Raw genomic sequence first — 19,747 nt, 5'->3', positions numbered from 1 at the left:
ATGGAACTTCAAAGTCACAACTTGAAAATGCCAAAATGTAAACAAGACAGCACTGTTCTGAATTTTTTTTTTCCATTTTTAACAATTTTTAACATAAAACAAAATTAACAGTTTACTGCCGTTTTTATATGATCAACTAAAAAAATTGATGAGATGGGAAAAATATCAATAGAGCAGTGTTAAATGTCCAATTTCTTCCATTCTGAGATTCTCAACATAGTGAATGTCAATGATTGAATCTGACAAACTGCAATGATATGAGTTTATTTCCATTTTTTGAAACTTTATTACACAATACAAGATAACAAGTTTACCATCATTTTTACATATGTTGTAAAGATGCAGGAAATGCCAAACAAACACTTTTACTTATCTTACTAATTAAATAATGAAACATGCATGTTAACATGCCTAAGAATTAAATCTGAGGAAATGTGAAAAAACAGCATTTCTTCAAAATAATGGCCCAATTAAGCTGATTTTTAAACTCAACCTGCGTTTTAGCAGGAATGACCACTCCTGTGAGTTTACTGACAATTGGCCTATCTGTTTTTCTTATTTTGTGTTTACAGTGTTGCATATATGCTGAAAAGTGAAAAAAAAAAGCATAACTAAAATAGTGGCCCGATCATGCCTATTTTCTAACTTGACCTGCGTTATAGTAAGATTGATTACTCCTATGAGTTTCATGACAACAGGCCGAACGGTTTTCCTTGAAATGTGTTTACAGTGTTGCATATATGCTGAAAAGTGAAAAAACAGCATAAGTTCTACAATAATGGCCCGATCATGCTGATTTTCGGACTTGACCTGCGTTTTATGGATATTCATCAGCTCTGTAAATATACAGCCAAAAAGTAAAACTGCCTTCCACTTATCGCGTTTACAATGAAAGTGCACGGCGACAGTGACAGTGACAGTGACGGCAACGCCAGCCACGACAGACGCAGGTGATGGCAATATGTACAGACACATCTGTACATATTTACTGTACTGTTTGAGAACAGTAAGTGACATGGTTTTTCTTAAATGGTCATCATGGGAGCAGTGCCCAAAATAAGTTTTTTTCAAATTTTGATGCAATATTACATAATGTTAAACAGCTTAATGACCATCAATTTTTAATAATAAAATATTAGTATCATGGATATTCAGAAAATGTGACAAGCAAAGGTCTTCAGGCCCATGGAACTTCAAAGTCACAACTTGAAAATGCCAAAATGTAAACAAGACAGCACTGTTCTGAAATGTTTTTTTTCCATTTTTAACAATTTTTTTAACATAAACAAAATTAACAGGTTACTGCCATTTTTATACGATCAACTAAGAAAATTGATGAGATGGGAAAAATATCAATACAACAGTGTTAAATGTCCAATTTCCTCCATCCTGAGATTCTGAACATAGTGAATGATTGCATCTGACAAACTGCAATGATATGAGTTTATTTCCATTTTTGACACTTTATTACACAATACACGATAACAAGTTTACCATCATTTTTACATAATCAACTAACAATTTTGTAAAGATTCAGGAAATGTCAAACAAACACTTTTATGTATCTTATTAGTAAAATAATAAGACTGTTAACATGCCTAAGAATTGAATCTGAGGAAATGTGAAAAAACAGCATAACTTCTAAAGTAATGGCCCGATCATGCCGATTTTCGAACTTGACCTGCGTTTTAGTAAGATTGATTACTCCTGTGAGTTTCATGACAACAGGCCTAACGGTGTTCCTTAAAATGTGTTTACAGGGTTGCATATATGCTGAAAAGTGAAAAAACAGCATAAGTTCTACAATAATGGCCCGATCATGCTGATTTTCGAACTTGACCTGCGTTTTATGAATATTCATCAGCTCTGTAAATATAAAGCCAAAAAGTAAAACTGTCCTCCACTTATCGTGTTTACAAGGAAAGTGCACGGCATCGGCGACGGCATCGGCATCGGCATCGGCATCGGCGACGGCATCGGCGACGACAGACGCAGGTGATGGCAATATGTACAGACACATCTGTGTCTGTACATAAAAAATGAAAAAATACCATTACATATTGGAAGAGTGGATCTTATCCCAATGACTACTGTGTTAATTAAGATGGCAGTTGAAATGAAATCAAAGGGTGGAGTATTAAGAGGAACTTGCGTATAATTTTATGGAGTGCAGATAAAAAGAAAGTCCCATAGTCATACAGAGTACAGTTTGGGAGCCATTTTAGAAATAAGTTATCTCTTTATAGACTATTATATATAAGTTAATTTAGAACAGTATAATTGAAAAGTATCATAAACACAATAGCACATTGTGGCACAAATTTTAAAATAAGGTACATACACTATTTAATCTAATTTTGTACAGGAAAGAGTGAAAAGAATTATCTAAATGCTGTTTTAAGGACATGCATCACCTTAAAGAGATTGAGTCGGGTATGCACAGGAGGTCCCACTTGTACCTTGCTGGCAATGAACATGAATGGGCAGATTTTATTGTAAAAGGGATGGTTTTTGTACGTAAATGTCAGGTGATTGACCCCTGGTTCACCCCACCCCCAGCCTTCAAAATAAGTGCAAGTAACATACCAGAAGATATGTCGTAACTTCGTGGATCATAATTTGATTGATAATCAATTCAGTGTGATATATATACAAAACTAAAAAAAAAAAAGATGCAGGGAGGAAAGGAGTTTATAAATGGAAGTAATATTTAGTTGAAGTTTGATGAAATATTTTCCTGAACAAGAAGTGATAAGCTTAGAGGATTGCCATGACAAACAACTGAGAAGTGAAGATAAAGAAGCACTGTGAAAATAATTAGGACTTATTGTCTGGAAAGGTTTGAAATGGAATTGTGAAAGGATTTAATGTTGATTTTTAATTAGACATATTTATTGTAAAAGGACTTTAATTAATATGGTGAAAAGTGGAGAAGAGGGTTTTGTTCTTTCGTTATAGTTTGATTTGTGAAATGTAAGGTGCTAAAATTTACATTTAGTGTGTGAAGGTTACATGTTTCTTTTTTCTGAATTTTTTCTGCTGGAGCTTGGAAATGTTACATATAGTAACTCATGGGCGAGTAAAAGATTTTGCCAGGGAAAATGAGTGCATGTGTAAAGGTGCACAGATAGAGACTTAGTCATGGCCTATGGTAGGTAGGGGAGCAGTTATAAACCTAATTTATTTGGAAACGTGTATTGGCCAACCCATGCTTGATTCAGTTTGTTAGTGATAATTTGCAGTATCAGTTGTCACTGAAAACTTGTTTGAAAACTGAATGAGAATTTTGCAGGTCACCAAGTTGTTGTAGAGTATATATTTATTGGCTTCATATTTAAGCAACTTATCAATGCAACTTTGAAAGGTATATTTAAGAGGGCTCTATGTCCCTAAAATCCTATTAATTAAAAGACCATAGCATTTCTGCCAGGTTCAAGATATACACATCTGAAATTGATGTCTTTTTCCCCCTTGGATTAATGAGGAGTAGGATCTTGCCTATTATCAGTGCACACCCCAATAAATGCAGTGTAACATTTATTTACTTTACAGATGTGTTGTTTATCAATAGCAGTATGAAAGTGAAACGTGATATTTACTAGTTGGTGTAAACCCATTTTAGTACATAATTATTAAGGTCAGGATCTTATAATTATCTTATAATTATCTGTTTCTTATAACTTACATTTACTGATAGCACATTTTCACAACACTTCACTATGTAAAAAAAAAAAATTGTTTTTTATTGTAGAAGTAATGACAACATTTCTGTCATTCCTTTCCTGGGTTTCAAATCAGTAGCAGTGTTACACTCATCTGCCATATTTTGTAGTGGTCACTATATCTCATTCAAAAAGTTAAAATCCTGAATACAATCACTTTCCATCTTTAGTGCATTAAAATCATTTTATCTTTAGTTTTTATTGCATTAGAGCAATTCTACTACATACAATTTGTTATTGTATATGTTAGTCATCCAAGGTAGATGTTCTGGGTCAGTTTTGTTATTGGTCATCCAGAGACCAGTACAGAGGTCCTGTATCACACACAATGGTTACAAACACGTGAAAGGTATCTTCAATACTTGATGGACCTTTACTGATATGTTAATTGAGCAATTTTTTTTTAAATTGATTGCAATGGTTGTAGATCTATAGGTAAAATGTTCACACAGCAGTGTACAGTCCTGTAAGTGCAGTAGTAGATAACAGCTTGTGGTCGCTACATTTGGTGTTATTTTACCTTTAAAGTGAACCACTTTTTGTGCAAATATTTGAAAACATGACATCCAAACTCCGTGACAGGCTGTTTTTCAGCAGACCGATTTTTTCTCATCTCACACTAGAATCCTCTTCTTGCCAATATTTTTATTTCATTTCAGTCTTCTTTCTTTTTGTTTGTTATTATCTTTGTTGAAACTATTATTATTACTTTAATTGTAAACATGTATAAACATACAAGAAATAATAAAAGAAATAAAAAAATTGTACTGTCTTTTTATTTGTTTATCATATTTAAATATAAATACATTCTCGACTGGATAAGAATAATTCTAAATGTCACAAAAGTAAAAATGAAACTGAAGTTATGAGATGGAACAACTTTTATCTTGGCAGCATTACAACCCATACTGAGTATGTCAATGTTTCTGCTGTTGTTTCTAGTTAACCTCCAATGACCATTGCATGTTATTTTGCAATGCCTCTAGGTTTGTTACTATTATAGACAATGATGTCAACACCAGAACCCAAGCACAAAGTGAATGGGTTTAGGCCATGTGTCAATTCTGCTATTATTTTCCAGTAAATAACATGATTAGCTCATTTCCAAATCCTGACATTAGATGTCCATCGGCCATCATTCTTGTAGTAACTGAATCTTTAAGGTCCCAATATCAGTTCTGTCCAACAGCTGGCGCCATCTAGTAGCCATAAAATCACACAGGTATTTACCAGTTTATAAGGTTTGACATGTGAAATGCATTTATACCAAGCCAGTTTCCTGACAGAAGCCTATGCACACAAGTTGAGCTTTTTTGGCCCAATGGTGTGGCTATTTGTTGTGCTAAGCGCTTCTTCATAAGAGTCAAATGAAGATTGGAATAATAAGACTGTAACAGGGCATTTCATAACAGACTCATCTTTTCATTCAGTTGTAGCTGAGTGCGGGTCAGGTTGGACAGGTAAACCACCATCAGTAGGTCCTGAAATCATACATGTACATATGGATAATGCATATCAGGATGACTGTTTTATATCCAAATTTATATCCAAAGTCTAGGTCACATGTAACTGATGACAATACATTTTTAGTATGGTCTTCTCATTTCGCAATTCAACTAAAAGATTGGTATCATGGTAAATAATTTAAATACGCCTGAGAAAACAAAGTTCTGATCAAATTTAAAATGCAGACCTTTAAGAATGAACCCATGGGGCATACAGCACAGGCAACTAGTAACAACAGTGATAGCTATCTTAATCCTTTATCTTATTTTCACAGTCTAAGCTTGACCTTAAAATTAAATCATCTTTATGAGACAGGCCGGGGTCATGCGTGTCGCAATATATACGGTAAATTACCTTCATGTTGGAATTCAGCATTTCCTCGAACTGCTCCGCATCAATCTTGGGTACTGTATTCACCAAGTCCATTAGGAATCTGCCGACTGTGGCATCTGCTGGAATCTTACCCGCCTGATAGTGAGGAAAATAGGGATAAAACTATGATTTTTTTTTTAAACAAGGCACCTGCCTGAAGGTGAGGAAAATAGTGATAAAATCGTGAATTTTTTTAAACAAGGCAAGGCAATAAGCATCACGAATTAAAAACCCTCAATATATGGGAAAGAGATTGTTACTTGGCTGAAAACCAATATAACAATGAAAAAAAAAAAAAACAGTAATTTTTGCCATCTCTGCATGTGACAACAAAAAGAGATACAACTGCCAGTGAAATGTTTTTCTAAAAGAGCCTGAAATATGAGATTGTATTCTATCATAGATAAAAGAAAACATGCTGAAGTTTGTCACATCACATGAATTTTAACCTTTGCCTCACTTACCAAGACATCATCAACATATTTTATGGTGACAGACAACATTTCCTGCATGGAGTTGCACGCATTTGTCACCTGGTTCAGATCTGTTGTCATGGAAACGGTTCTCTTGGGGTTATTTTTACCTTGCTGAACAAACTCAACTGGAATTCACAATGAAAGTTAATTTCTTTTTTTAATTGAAGAAAGAGAAGACTATAAATGCATTGGGGGATTTTATACTTCTCTTTACATGAGGCTCTAAAAATTACTTGTAAAAAGATTTTGGAAAAAACTCTTTACTAATAGTAAAATCCAAGAAAAGGGTTCATTTCAACTTCAAAATTGTGCCTGGCTCAAAGATCTACTTGCACTTTATTTTTTATCACTTTTCATACATTTATTTATTACCCCAAGTTAAAAGAAATAATAACAAATACATGAACTTCTCTTTGTACAGCAAATAATAAACTGCTAGTACAGCCCTGTTTTTGCCTACCTCCTACCCTCTCTGGCTCATAGAATGCTATATCCACTGGGATTGGTGTGAACACTGTTCCCATTGTCTTCCCAGGGACACCCATAGAAGAACTGAAAAAACACAATAACATTATAATTGATTATAAGAGCAATTTTTCAATCTCTCACATAAACGGAATGGGGCATGCTTTGCATCAGATAGACCACAAGATGCTAGAAATATAATTACTGTAGCCATATTCTTAAATTAAAAGTTTTCATCATGATTTTTTTTTTTTTTTTTTTTTTTTTGTGCAAAAACGATCACATTCACCATTTCAATTTCATTTCAATCATTTCAATACTTTATCAATATCTTTAAGACAATTAAAACGAAACATTTCTGTCACAGGCCTTTTCATGGTAAATGTAAAACCTTGTTGCATCTTTTGAAATCTTTATCTTTTTAATAATTAATCACCTCAAGAAAGCCTTGATCCCCATCTTGTTTCCCCTGAGTGTTGTATCCACTGTGAGATGGATAGGGTTCTTAGCCTCTCTGGCATAGTACTCATGTATCAACACAGAGTGCTCCGTAACTTCAGAACCAGTCGAGTACCTGGAATACAAGAGAACTAGTCCTAGAAAAGAGTGTCTTTCTCTAGCTGAAATTGATAAAAGTGAGTTGAATGTTGTAAATAGTGAAGCAGTGTTTATTGGTATTGGAAGAAGTGGTCAGACCAATAAAAGATTGAAGATCCAAAAGCTAATGCTTCTGCATTTTCACCCTTACTTTAGCTTTGACAGACCAACTAACAAAGTTAAACATTATCTTTCTTTCAGCATTAATTCATGTCTACCTTTGTAAACTTGAGAGTTGATGATAAAATTAGTTCTGCATTTGAAAAAAAAAGACTTACAACTTTAAAATATATTTGTGACCATCTGAGTGCTGCTGTGATTATAAAAAAATTCACTCACCATCCAACTATAACTTCCCCTGGATTAACTTTCTTATGTAACTCGTACATATTCCTTGCAAATTCAATATCAACTGCAACCTGAAAAACACACATACACAAACACATTAATTCGAACCTTCTACTTCAAGGGTACAAGTAAACATAATAACAAGCATTTTTAAAAACTGCAATCACTGAAATTCATGTTGTAAAAATTAATAGTGTCTTTGATCTTTAAGATTATGTCACAAACTTATGAAATCACAATGATATTCTAATTTTTCTAGTTTTGAAAGTTTTGTTGTGATTACGGTTGTGGATTGTATTGGATATAGCGCCACCTATTAATATGATGTTGCGCCACCTAGCAGTATGAAACAGACAGCGGAAAATTTGAGAGCAGTCTTTACTCAGCCATTCCACTGAGCGACCTCGCTAGAGAGACAACTCCGTAGATTCAACATCCCCTTTGTGTATATTCTTCACTACGCCAATATTCCTACGTTCTTCCTACTGGGTAAATCCAATTGGTACAGATTGTAGTGACAGACTAGGAGCTTTTTTGAAGTTTGCATAGGAGTCCAGACAGTGGAAATTTAATGGTAAGTTGTTCATGCCCCTGATCAGGGTGTGTCAGCCTCCTTTGTGTATCACTACTAGTTAGACTGTAGTTATCACAAGAATAAGTGAGTTTAGCCACTCGGGTTCACTTGATTTGGGGGGGAGGAGTGTAGTGTAGTCACACTGAGAATAACTGCACAGATATTTCCCCGAAGATCAGTTTTATCTGTAGAACAAAACCTTGATATCACTGTTGCATTCTGTTGTTGATGTAATAAAAGTTATGTTTACAAGACAGCCCAAGAGTAGCCTGTCTGTGGTCCTCTATTGCCTTAAGTTGACTACTTCTGAGCTGGCGACTGTGTAAAAGAAAAAGTTTAGGAACTCACCTCATCTTCTGATTCGTTATGTGGCACTGTAAAACAATTTGTTACTTCCACAGCACCTTTGTCCAAAGTTCCTGAAAAAATCAATTAAATTTTCGCATGAAGTTGGAAGTAGTGGGAAGGGGGGTTGACGCTTTGTATTGGTCTTAAAAAGTACCACACGGACTGATCACTCGAATACATCTGCATCATATGCATGCAACATGGGCAAAACTTTTAAGTTTAATATATTCAGGCAAACGTATATGTAACGTAACAAGAGCCGTTGATATATGAGACAAACCCACTTTGGTTCGCTGACAAATGTGTTGTTTGTTAATCAAACAACAAACAGTTGAAGCAAAGCAAATTACTAAAAAAGAAAAAGTTCCCATATGCCGGTATTTTCCAACTAAAATACCTCTACTCGCATCATGTTAATCTACATGACTTTCAGCTAAAAGATACGTTACCTAATAATGTGCCAATCACTCTCCTTGCATCTTCATTTCTCCTCTCATACGAGTCAACAATACTGAATAAAACAACGGGATGAACCCGACACACGAGGCTGCCGGCCATTTTGGTAAAAGGGCCGCACTCAAGCAGTTTCCACTCTGTCATTGGACCAAAGTACATTGTGTTAGATGAGACAACTGAGAAGGCACCTGTCGCATTTGTAAGCTACACATTCAAGAAAAGTTCGACAGCGAAATTAATATGGTAAATGGGGAACCAATATGACAGCGAATAAAAACACTGATTGAAAATATCCTATTGACAGATTCACCAATCAGTCATTATTGATTTCGTTTAAAGTATCCTGTTTCTTACTTCCGTTCAAGCCTAATGTGTCACTACCTACAAGAATGTGTAAAAAGAAAAAAAAGAAAAAAGAAAGTGGAAGGAAAATAGCGCCTTAATTGATCAATTCCTGAACTTGTCAAACTCTTCAAGCCCGTTTAAGAAAATTAAAAAAATATGACAACGTATGTAACTAGATTATGCATCTTTCTATTTTATTCCACGTGTACACATAACATTACAATACCTCTACAAAATCCACATAGGCCTATTTATCACAAATACTCCGATGAAAAAAAATCGTTCGCAACAACTTGTTACTCCGAGTGAAAAAAATGGATGATATATAGTAGGTGATTCTTATAAAACAATTAACACAGATAAAATAAGTAACTGTTGAGAGGACTTTAAGTTTCACTCATATTTTATATTTTTGATACCAAAGGATGTTAACGAATATAGGGTCTATCTGGAATGTCATCAGACATGATGTCAGCGTTTGTAGTTAGGCTTACTATTATTACTATACAGGCGCATGGCATTTTCGGAGGGGTATGCTTGTAAACTATATATAACAAATGAACAGAGAGTTCGATTAATCACTGATTCTACAGTTGCATGTATAGGTTCTATCTGTAGTTGTTTCCGAATTCAATTCTATTCACGTCTATTCCAATACGTCCGTATATTATAATTCTTTCTGTTCTAGTTCATGACCAATTTTACCGACGTCAATTACCCACTCAAGCCAAGGAGCACATTAGCATAAAGTTTGTCGTAACATAGTTTCCATTTATATGACGGCTGTTGCTAGTTTCTTTCTTTTTGTCACTCTTTATTTTAAGAATGTCAATCGTCAAGTTTGTTTTTATCCGCATCCTGTATCACTTTAGCTGTCTAGAATTAGACAGACCCGGAGCATTCAAGCCCACTACGAAATTCACTTCTGTAATGAACGCCAGTTAGTCGGAAATCCTATATTAGGAATTGAAGAAGTGAGAAGCTCAAAGTGGAGACGTCTTTGAAATTGGACTTAACACATTTTTCTCAAGCCTGTGTTTAATCGGAGATCGTGAATCCTCCATCCGAGCGGCCCTTTTTCTTGGTCACAGTGACATTATACCCCTGAGCGGCTGCCATTTGCGCTGCGTTCGGAGCACAACCTGGAGGTGGGGGCTAAAACGAAAGTGAAAGTATTGTAAATAATAAGGAGCCTATGTACTTTGTGCAAATATATCTATTGAGTCTATTGAGGTCTGTGTTTTATTTCTTTTTAATCCAATTGTGTGATATTCTATAATGATATCACTACAAGTGTATATGCCTTTATTTTCTTGGCGATTCTTATACCGAAGTTATTACACCGTAGAACTTACATCCAATATGATTCTAATGGATTTGAAAAAGAAAAGATCGGAAATCTAGAGAAAAATGAGAGAGGGAGGGAGGGAGAGAGAAAGAGAGGGAGGGAGGGAGGGAAGGAGGGAGAGAGGTGGAGAGGATACATACTGGTATATTGGTCGTAGCCCCAGCTCCAAATCTTGCCCCAGCGTCATATTGCCCCATGTAGACCGGTAGGGTCTGTGGGTGACCATACTGATTTGGCTGCTGAGGCTAATGAAACGAATTGAAATCATCATGTTTACTCTGAGAAAATTGGGTTCCAAAAATGCGAGAGTATTTTGAAACATATGACTGCATGGGCTGATGTTTCAGATGCTCATAGGGATAAAACACATCACACTATGCCAATTCATAGTTACTCATGCTCAAATCCTGAGAACTACACCAAAAGGATGCTGCAATAGACGAAATATCAAAACGTTTCAAGATCAGACCTATAGGAAATTCCAGTGAGGACTTTGCAAGCCCCGCCGACCATATCACTGATCTTATCATGCAGCCGTATGGTGTGCAGGCACCGACTTGTAAATGAAAAATGCACATGTACCCCTTGATGCCTGCGTATATTAACAGTAAGATGATGATGATGATTCTTTATTGACAAACACCTTCACATAAAGGTACAATCAATTACAATAATAGTAACTATAACATAGAACAGACTGTATATTTAAATTCAGTAATAGGGAGGGTGTGGCTGCAAAGACGATACCAAACACCCTAAACACGGCCAGTCAATTAGTTATTGAGTTACACCTAGGCCGCCAATATCGTTTTCTCATATCTAATTCTTTCCCATATCTTACCATGTAGGGGTATGGAGGAGGGGGTCCTTGAGGCTGTTGAGGCATATCTTTCTCTGAAAGAAATTAAAACATATGACACCGATTGAGCAAGATATACACTGTAGTACACCGCGTTGATTACAATCCGTACGTTGCATATTGTTAAGAAATATACCTTGGCTTTTTCTTTAGAACTTGTTTTAGTTGATTATCATTATGATATGCTCAACAAAACTGGAGCACTCGTGTCCATTTTGTAAAAACAAGTCGTCGAATATCAATTTGTCCGGGATAGTCATCAATGAAATCAGATTCCACGTTGAGTATAATTAGAATCGTATATACACAGAGATTCAATTCTCTCTTAGTTTAATGCAGCCCTAAGGTAAAACTTACTTGATGACATGATGGAAAATAAGGTTACTTATCCTTCACCGATCCTTAATGTGGCCGAAATTCACCTCTAAAATCGACTGCAGTGACAGCAAGGCAATACAGCGACAGCTATGTGTGAGTCTTATATAGTGTCGCAATACCCATACCGTGTCTTAAGTCAAACATGCAGTATTGTGTAACTGAATCAGAGTGGTATATAGAATAGTCAGACCACACTTTAAGAAGTAAGGTAAATATTTGACATTGTTAGATCGATCAAGGCTGTAAAGCATATAGTCCTTTCAGGCCCTTATCCAGCAAATTCATGGCTTTTTCTGAAAAAGTGGACCTTTCACCATGAAATCTTTGTGTGCCTGGATAAAATTTTACCAAATGGGGACCTTTTACTGGCAAAAGCTTTTAAGGAAAAAGAACGGCAAAAAAGGAGGCAAACTGGGTTGCAGCCGTCATCACTGTAGACTCCCTTTGCTTCATAAGCTCCCATCAGTTAAATTCCACTGTGACAGACTGCATGGCAGTTTTTAGACTAGGCCTGTGTATAACACCTTCTCTTTTTTCTAATTATTATTATTATTATTATTATTATTATTATTATTATTATTATTATTATTATAACTACCCTGAGTCAAAGATCGAAAGTCTATTATACATGCGGTGGAATAGAGAGAGCCTATAGCTGAGCTAAGAAGATGAGACAGAGTCATATCAGATCTTTCAAACTCAGGGTGCTGCATAAAGCTCACTCCTCTGAAAATGGACATTTATATATAGGCACCATTTATTACAAAACAGCAACAACAACAACAATACTATAATAATTAAAATAATGGTGGGTACATGGGAAAACATTTCTAGATCTAAGGTGCACCCCGGACAATTTCTTTAAACGCCTCCCTCAAGCAGGACACGTTTTGCTGATGTTTCAGGTGTTTATAGTGAGAAAACATCACCCTGTCAACTTCTCATTACATGATACCAATTCACGTGGTCACTTAGATTCAAAACACCCTCAAAACCACATCAAAGTGCTGCTGCAGGAGACAAGATTCAAAGTTAAAGGTTGAAGACCTGATCGAGTAATTCCATGAAAGACGCCGACTTGCTGATCATGATGAATAGGCCTACACGTGCACGCGAGGACCTCTCTCAGCTTTGGGGGAATAGTAAACCCTCCCCGCCCACATGAAGACAGCCTATAAAGAGCAAGGGTGTAACCGACAATAGCAAACAAAAGCGCATTGTGCCCTAAATATGAGTAAGAAAATAAAAGAGTTTTGAGAAGAACATTTTTCTGGGTTAATAGCTAATTTGCTGTAAGAATGTATAAATACATTTGAGAACGGTTTTGGTGACGTGTGGCTAGGCCAAAGATTAGATAAAAACTTTATCCAGCGGTTTAGGGAAAGAATCAGGGACAGAATAACACAAGAATGGCAGAGAGACATAACCAACACCAAGCCCAAATTGCAAGTTTATTGTCAATACAAGAACAAATGTGTGAAGGAAAGATACTTAGATACAATTATAAAGATAGAGATAAATGCACCACTTTAACCAGATGCCGCATAAGTGCACACAACCTAGGTATTGAAACAGGTAGACATGAAAAAATTCCCCAAGCAGACAGAATTTGCAAAAAGTGCCATTCTGGCGAAACAGAAGATGAAATCCATTTCCTAGTGTCATGCCCCCTTTATACAGACCTCCGATATGATCTTTATTCAGTATACAAAAAACAACATAGTAACTTTGAGCATCTTACCAGAATGGATAAATTTAAAACACTAATGACTGGTAAGGAGAATGAACATATTATTGCTCTTGCCAAATATTTATGGTTAGCCTTCCAAAAAAGGGACTGTGCTGCACCCATTACCAGTTGAGTAGGTAGAACCATTTGGGCTCTGCCAAATATATGTTTTGTATTTTTCATACAAGGAGTCGTACAATATCACTATTTAACTTAATTCATATTTATTTATATTTGCATTCCTTTTGTACATTTACATCTATCCATGTAGATGCATACGTTACAATGAATAAAGCATGATCTATATAACAACTGAACTTCACACGAGCAATAAATAGCGTTTATTACATAAGAGAATATATACGGATCGAGAATATATAAAAAGTTGCATCCACGAGTCACAGGAATGGGGTGCTTCACGATTCACGGTAAATAAAATGAACGTATGTACGTTTCACGCATCTTGTGGAATAATTAATGAATAAAACAACGTTTAACAACACATTTACATGCACAGCATGACAGGGGCTCGTTGAGGCACGTCTTTGGATTAGTAGGCCAAGATTGTTCTTATAGTTGACCGTAAGGATGAAATAATTCTTAAGACCTACTTTTTAATTTTTATAAACATAATTAAATTTTATAATTTAAGTGGATTAAAATCCATTTTTCTGTTCACAAGCATTTTCAGACTCTGATAATTATTTACAGTAGAACGGAAATGGTTTAGAAATCCCTTTCGGCTCTCAGCATATACTCGGTCGCCATTTCCTGTACTGCAGGACATACAACATTTAGCCATGTGACTGAAGGAAAGCAGCGTGTTTAATGTGATGTAGGGTGAGTTGGGAAAGTATCATGAAGTTTGGTGGTGTTTCTCATCCTTGCGAGAGTATTACGTGCGAGATCCTTATGTCATGCCCAAAAATAGTTGAGGCAAGGTGATTCCCCAAAGTTTCGTTCAGTACAAAAAAACCCATATGATGATGTATCATGTGTTGGGCGCGCACCTTTACAGTACATTTAGTAAGTAGTAGTCATCGCTTATTGGATGGCATTATGAGCCTAAGTTGTTACAAGTAGTTGTAGAAAATACATTCCCCTAAACCCATAATAAAGCAAGACACGGTAATTGCATTTAGCATGACAACCAAATCACATCTTTTGATCACATCTTTTGACTTAAAATGAAATAAGTTTACTGGGATCTTTGTGTTTAAACAAGTAAAACACCTGCATCATAAAATGTGGGTTTATTGACTATGAACATGACTGCTCTTAAGTATACAATGGAGAAAAATGCATTGCCATTGTATTTTATTGAGGTCAGTCATTATAATAGGTACAAGGGATTGAATGATTTCAGGGAGAGAAAAGACAACAATAACTGCATAACAACAAAATAGCAAGCATGCTAGCTTATTAGTAATTACTGCGTAGTTCACCTTCAGTGTCCGAACTGTGAGTTTAGCGAGTTCTGTCCATTCTGTGTTCATGCAGTCATCTACATTTAAGGTGAATTGTTTTGTGTTTTTTTTTTTACCTTAGAATTGGTGAATTACCTTACACTTACTGGTATTCAGTGAAGACTTCTGTACAAACAGCTATATTTTTACATAACATTTTACTGTTTGACTGTGTGCAGTGCATAAATTTACACTCAGAATTACATAATATTCTTAGATTTATCAAAATTTAAAAAAATTATGATTGTACCCTTAACCTTGTTTTCATATGGGAAATACTTTTGATTTAAGCATCTACCAAAATCTTAGTATTTTATTACTTAAGAGAATGCTCAAGTAAATGCAAGGTTGACATAAAAAGCACTAACATATGAGCTCATTTTATGACAGATATGTTAGAAATTACAGTCATAGATTCAGATTTTTAAACTGGTTTTATAGAAATACAGTGTAATTTTTAAAATCTAATTCCAGGAAAACATTGGTGCTAACTTTCCAAGGCCAGTACTACAGTTACTGTAGCTATATGTAGGTGCTTCGACTACACGTACATCGAAACAAAAAGCCAGTACCTCGCTGAAGGGATTTATTGCATTTAGTTTGAGGCCAGTATTTCTTAGAGCAGCTGAAGCGACACTAAAACAGATTTAACAGATTCTCATTATTTTTATTAATATACATGTAAGTATTTACTGTATTATATTGAGAATTTTTGTAAATCTGTAGTTGTATTTATAAACTCAGCATCTGCACCATATTTCCATATTACCTAGTGCAGACCATGTCATTTCTCTCCATATTTTCTGTCATGCTTGCTCAGACAAAAATAAAAAATTGCCACAGTTTGGCTACTAGCTGAGGCAGTTGTTCAAACCAGAAGTGTGCTCTGGACAAAATATAGCACTGCCCCAGTTTTCCCCCATCTTTTCCTAACATAGTGTTTATAACTATGGGATTGATTATAAATAAATTAATGTGACATAGAAGTTGGCATTTTTGCTTGGTCTTGGATGGGAAGTTTTTAGATAATGTTATACAAGCCACTGTCATCATGAATGTAAGGTCACATCTGTGATATTCTTGTTATCAGTCAGAACGCTAACGCACTACAACATCCAAGGGAGTAACATTGGTAATACTTAAGATACTGTTTACACTAGATAATTGAGATAAAATGTGACCTAGTTAAAGAAATATAAATTATTCTCATTGTTAAGATTTACCAGCATCTGGTTTATCTGAAATAAAGTGAGGATTTTACATGTTGCTTGAAATTAGGCCCTTAATGTACTGATAACAGATCTTATTAAAAGCATGTGTCAAAAATATGGCAACAGGTAATCAACTTTGGTAAATACTTCATTTATCCATTTCCCAAAACAGTTTTAACTTAAAACTGATGTGAACAGACCTCACATCAGTTGACATGTCCCACAGTTGACATGACAACTCCACTAAAGTTTTAACTTATAACTGATGTGAACAGACATCAGTTGTAATGCTGCACATGATAAGATAACCCCACCTTGATAAGTTTGGGTAAACAGCAGTCAGACGAGTGGCACACAAGTTACTGACCTCGAAGTAAAGGAGATACTATATGTTCATTTTGGAAAATTTACCGACCCCCAGATAGCTGTTTTCTTGGAAGTGTGTGATAGGGAGACTGAACTTACTACAGTTGTACTACTTTACTACTCCATTGATTCACAACTGAGGTCTGTGGTGGTGTGTATTTATTAAAATAATTTTGGAATTTTTTTATGTATAAATTATACTAGTAAACATTTTTTATTGAAGGAGGTGGGGTGACATGTCTGATAAAGAAATTTAATAGTAATAAGATGCTTTTGTCAAGAATCTTGTCTTCAAGTAGGAGTTTGAATTGAGATTTATATCCAAACAAATTATTTCTTAGTGGTATAAGGACATAATATTTAACAAGTAAAGAGAGTTTTGTCATAAATTAAGATTAAGGACCAGAGTTTGCTGGGTTAAAAGCGTTTCATTAGCTGCATAAAAGCACAAGGATCACATGTATAAATAAAACCCATTTAATATGATGCTAGTTTTTCCTTAAAGCTAACATTTACACTAATAGATATAAATAAGGTTTTTCTCCATTTTTTTTTTTTCAGATTTTTTATAACTTTGTTTTCAAGTTAATATGAGTGGTTCTGACTCAGACATGCCAGGCCTAGTGGACGCATCGGACAGTGAGGAGGAGAGCCTGAGACACAAGGCCAGATCCAATGGTCAGTTTTCACTGTTCAGCTTCATTCAGGACACGATTATATTAAACCGGGGCCTGTGTCATGAAATAATTCTGACATTTTGGGCTTAGACTGCATTCCCACAGATTTTAGATCTATCTATCCCCGTGGGGAGTCTCACTAGATTGTTGTCAGCTTAGCCGGCTTAAATGTCTGTCTCGCCTACTAAAAGCTGTAAGGGGATAATTAACTTTCGTGCACGCTCAGCTGACAGCAATTTAGCGTGAACCCCCAGGGAGTTAGGTCAATCCAGATGGATTGATCTAAATCTGTGGGAACCCAGTCTTAGTCTAGACTGCTAATTGTGGATAGCTGACTATGAAAAAGCTGACTCTGTGATATTGGTCTTAGAGCATTTTTAAATTATGAATGATTGATTTCTTGTTTGGTTAAAAAATTTCAAAAAAATATTTTTTGCATGTTTTCATATCCAGAATTAGTTTTCTATAACTTTATTGAATAATGTGAGAGTGTATTTATTTCTTAATTTGCTATTTTTGATGGGCAAGAGAAGAAAAAAGTCAAAAGCACAGTTATTTATGATTCAAGAATAATAGACGATTAGGAAAAGAAAATGAATTTAAAAAAAAGGTATATATTTAGCATGTCTTCAGCAACTTTTGCAGTGTTTTGATTTTTCTTGATTTATAGAAGAGGCAGCAAAAATGTGGTTCAAGAGGTTAATGAAAGGCAAGAATGCAGAGAAGCAAGAGCGGGTGGTGAAGGTTTACATGCTGAGCCCTTTCTTGTTTGGGCAAAAATTCCATCAACCAGAAAAATGGCTGAACTGGGCCAAGTGTGCAGGTGAGCCTGATTTGTAAAATAAGATTATTAACCATTGACCATAACAGATGAAATATTTCATAACCATTTTGATATATTGAAATATGCTATCATGATTTTTGCTTTTCAAGATGTCTAATGCTGTGCTGTGTTTTCTTAGTTATAATAGTAGTATTGTTTTCCTCTACCAGGACTGTTGCTCAGTTCGTGTTATACAGAGGCAAGGGTAGAGGCATTACAGCAAGAGGAGATGGAAAATATTGAGTTGCTGGAGAAAGTGTTTGATGTCCTTATTTCCCATTTGGTGAGTGACCATATTTTTGTGTTGAGATAGGGCAAAAATGTCTGTTTTTTTAGCAGAGTGTCAGGGGAAAAATGTCTGGGTTTTTTTTTAGCAGAGTGTCATGTTACAGGCACAACAGGCAGACCCGGCTTAGCTGGTAATCTGAAAGGAATTAAGCTCACCTTAGAGGCATTTGATTTACCATAAATGTGGTGGTTGGTGGAACAAAAGAGGGATTAGATGTGCTGCCTATGGTGAGGTTATCATAATAAGACATTATTACCCTCAGTTTAACATGGTGGCATAGGGTGGGACAACAGAGGGAATAGATTGGCTCTCTGTGGTAAGCTATATGGACCAGTGAGAAATGCTCATTGCAATTACGAGTCAGACTGAGATTGGTTGTATCTAGATAGGTCCACCCAATGTGAACAGCGATATGAAAAGAAATTATTTTTATTTATCGTCTTAACTGCTAGTGAACATTTTTCAGGGAATGCAATTTGTAACCTTTCCTGGTTTTCATTGGATGGTTCTCTTCATCACATAGGCAGAGAGATTGTTTCAGAAGGATCTGGCCATTTTGTTTGTTTTTCATTATTTCTTGCAATATAAAACTCACTAATAATTTGTGTCCTGTCTTGCAGAAGGATGCCTCCTGCCTGTGTGTCATAATGAACCTGGTGGAGACATGTGACAAGGTGGACATGTGGGAGAAAGCTGTTAAAGCATACGACAAGTTCATTGATAACCAGAGCATGTTCAAGACCATTAAGTAAGCTCTGTCTGCATGTTCGTGTTGGGGGGTGGGGGTGGGGGGCATGACCTCACTCATTATTTGATGTGCAGTCATCTTGAGAGAGCTCAAAGACATTTTGAAGGGCTTAATTAATTAACCTGGGGTAGCGCTAACACTTGCCAATTTAGCCAAATGCTAAAACTAACATAAATTGGCTAAACAAAATGGGCTTGATTTGACTTGTTTTAGTCAAATTATAACCATTTGGATAACAAATTGACAAAAAAGTGGTGATTTGGCTAAGCGAAAAAAGTTGCTAGCGCTACCCCTTTCTAATTTGTAATAAATATTCTGGTCTTTTCTGTTCTTAGAAGTGTACTCTGTCATTTTATCTGATGTTATCTTTCAGGAAAGAATTACCAGGCAGAAACCGAAAAGTCAAGTTCAGTTTCCTTTTTGCATGCCGTCAGTGTAAGTCCTACTGCTAGTCCCAGTATCACCAAAGAAAGATTGACTTAATTGTGCCGACAGAGTTTAAAACCATGAAGCAGGGAAATTTGATAACTTGCATTTGCATAATCTTCACATCCGGTCTAGTACATATAGAGTAGAACCAAGAGTGAAAGTATGAGAAATTTACACTTTCGGTAGCAAACTACTTAAATATAATTATGAGGCCC

General features: G+C 35.6%; 3 protein-coding genes across 8 annotated transcripts in view; 1 reads left to right on the top strand and 2 right to left on the bottom strand.

Moving 5' to 3' along the window:
* Positions 1 to 4,479: 4,479 nt before the first annotated feature.
* Positions 4,480 to 9,024, bottom strand: LOC106164137 (eukaryotic translation initiation factor 3 subunit F). Its single transcript, XM_087017533.1, has 8 exons — positions 8,858 to 9,024; positions 8,409 to 8,479; positions 7,478 to 7,557; positions 6,978 to 7,115; positions 6,537 to 6,628; positions 6,065 to 6,201; positions 5,583 to 5,696; positions 4,480 to 5,203 (listed from the first exon to the last, which is right to left on the bottom strand). Exons 1-8 carry the CDS (start codon positions 9,021 to 9,023, stop codon positions 5,126 to 5,128), a joined length of 876 nt encoding a protein of 291 aa, XP_086873659.1. The 5' UTR covers position 9,024; the 3' UTR covers positions 4,480 to 5,125.
* LOC106161257 (uncharacterized) overlaps positions 7,893 to 19,747 on the top strand; it is a 43,111-nt gene continuing 31,256 nt past the window's right edge. For 3 of the 6 annotated variants that reach the window (XM_087017525.1, XM_087017524.1, XM_087017520.1), the window contains exons 1-7: positions 14,179 to 14,363; positions 15,464 to 15,670; positions 17,128 to 17,244; positions 17,914 to 18,066; positions 18,237 to 18,349; positions 18,976 to 19,103; positions 19,477 to 19,538. In XM_087017525.1, the coding sequence (XP_086873651.1) occupies positions 17,157 to 17,244; positions 17,914 to 18,066; positions 18,237 to 18,349; positions 18,976 to 19,103; positions 19,477 to 19,538 (544 nt within the window). In that variant the 5' untranslated portion in view covers positions 14,179 to 14,363; positions 15,464 to 15,670; positions 17,128 to 17,156. Of the gene's footprint in view, positions 8,061 to 14,178; positions 14,364 to 14,862; positions 15,039 to 15,463; positions 15,671 to 16,201; positions 16,708 to 17,127; positions 17,245 to 17,913; positions 18,067 to 18,236; positions 18,350 to 18,975; positions 19,104 to 19,476; positions 19,539 to 19,747 lie in introns of those variants that run through there. The other 3 variants (XM_087017522.1, XM_087017521.1, XM_087017523.1) reach the window with 3 other exon arrangements.
* LOC106164139 (DAZ-associated protein 2) lies at positions 9,379 to 11,970 on the bottom strand. The gene is made up of 4 exons (XM_013541941.3): positions 11,774 to 11,970; positions 11,399 to 11,451; positions 10,698 to 10,802; positions 9,379 to 10,364 (listed from the first exon to the last, which is right to left on the bottom strand). Exons 1-4 carry the CDS (start codon positions 11,781 to 11,783, stop codon positions 10,248 to 10,250), a joined length of 285 nt encoding a protein of 94 aa, XP_013397395.1. The 5' UTR covers positions 11,784 to 11,970; the 3' UTR covers positions 9,379 to 10,247.

The sequence above is a fragment of the Lingula anatina genome, chromosome 7 (genome assembly GCF_051362555.1).
Source record: "Lingula anatina isolate TDL-2025a chromosome 7, LinAna3.0, whole genome shotgun sequence".
NCBI classification, from domain to species: Eukaryota; Metazoa; Brachiopoda; class Lingulata; order Lingulida; family Lingulidae; genus Lingula; species Lingula anatina.
The sequence above is the reverse complement of the archived record's forward strand: the minus strand, read 5'-3'. Positions and strand labels throughout refer to the sequence as shown.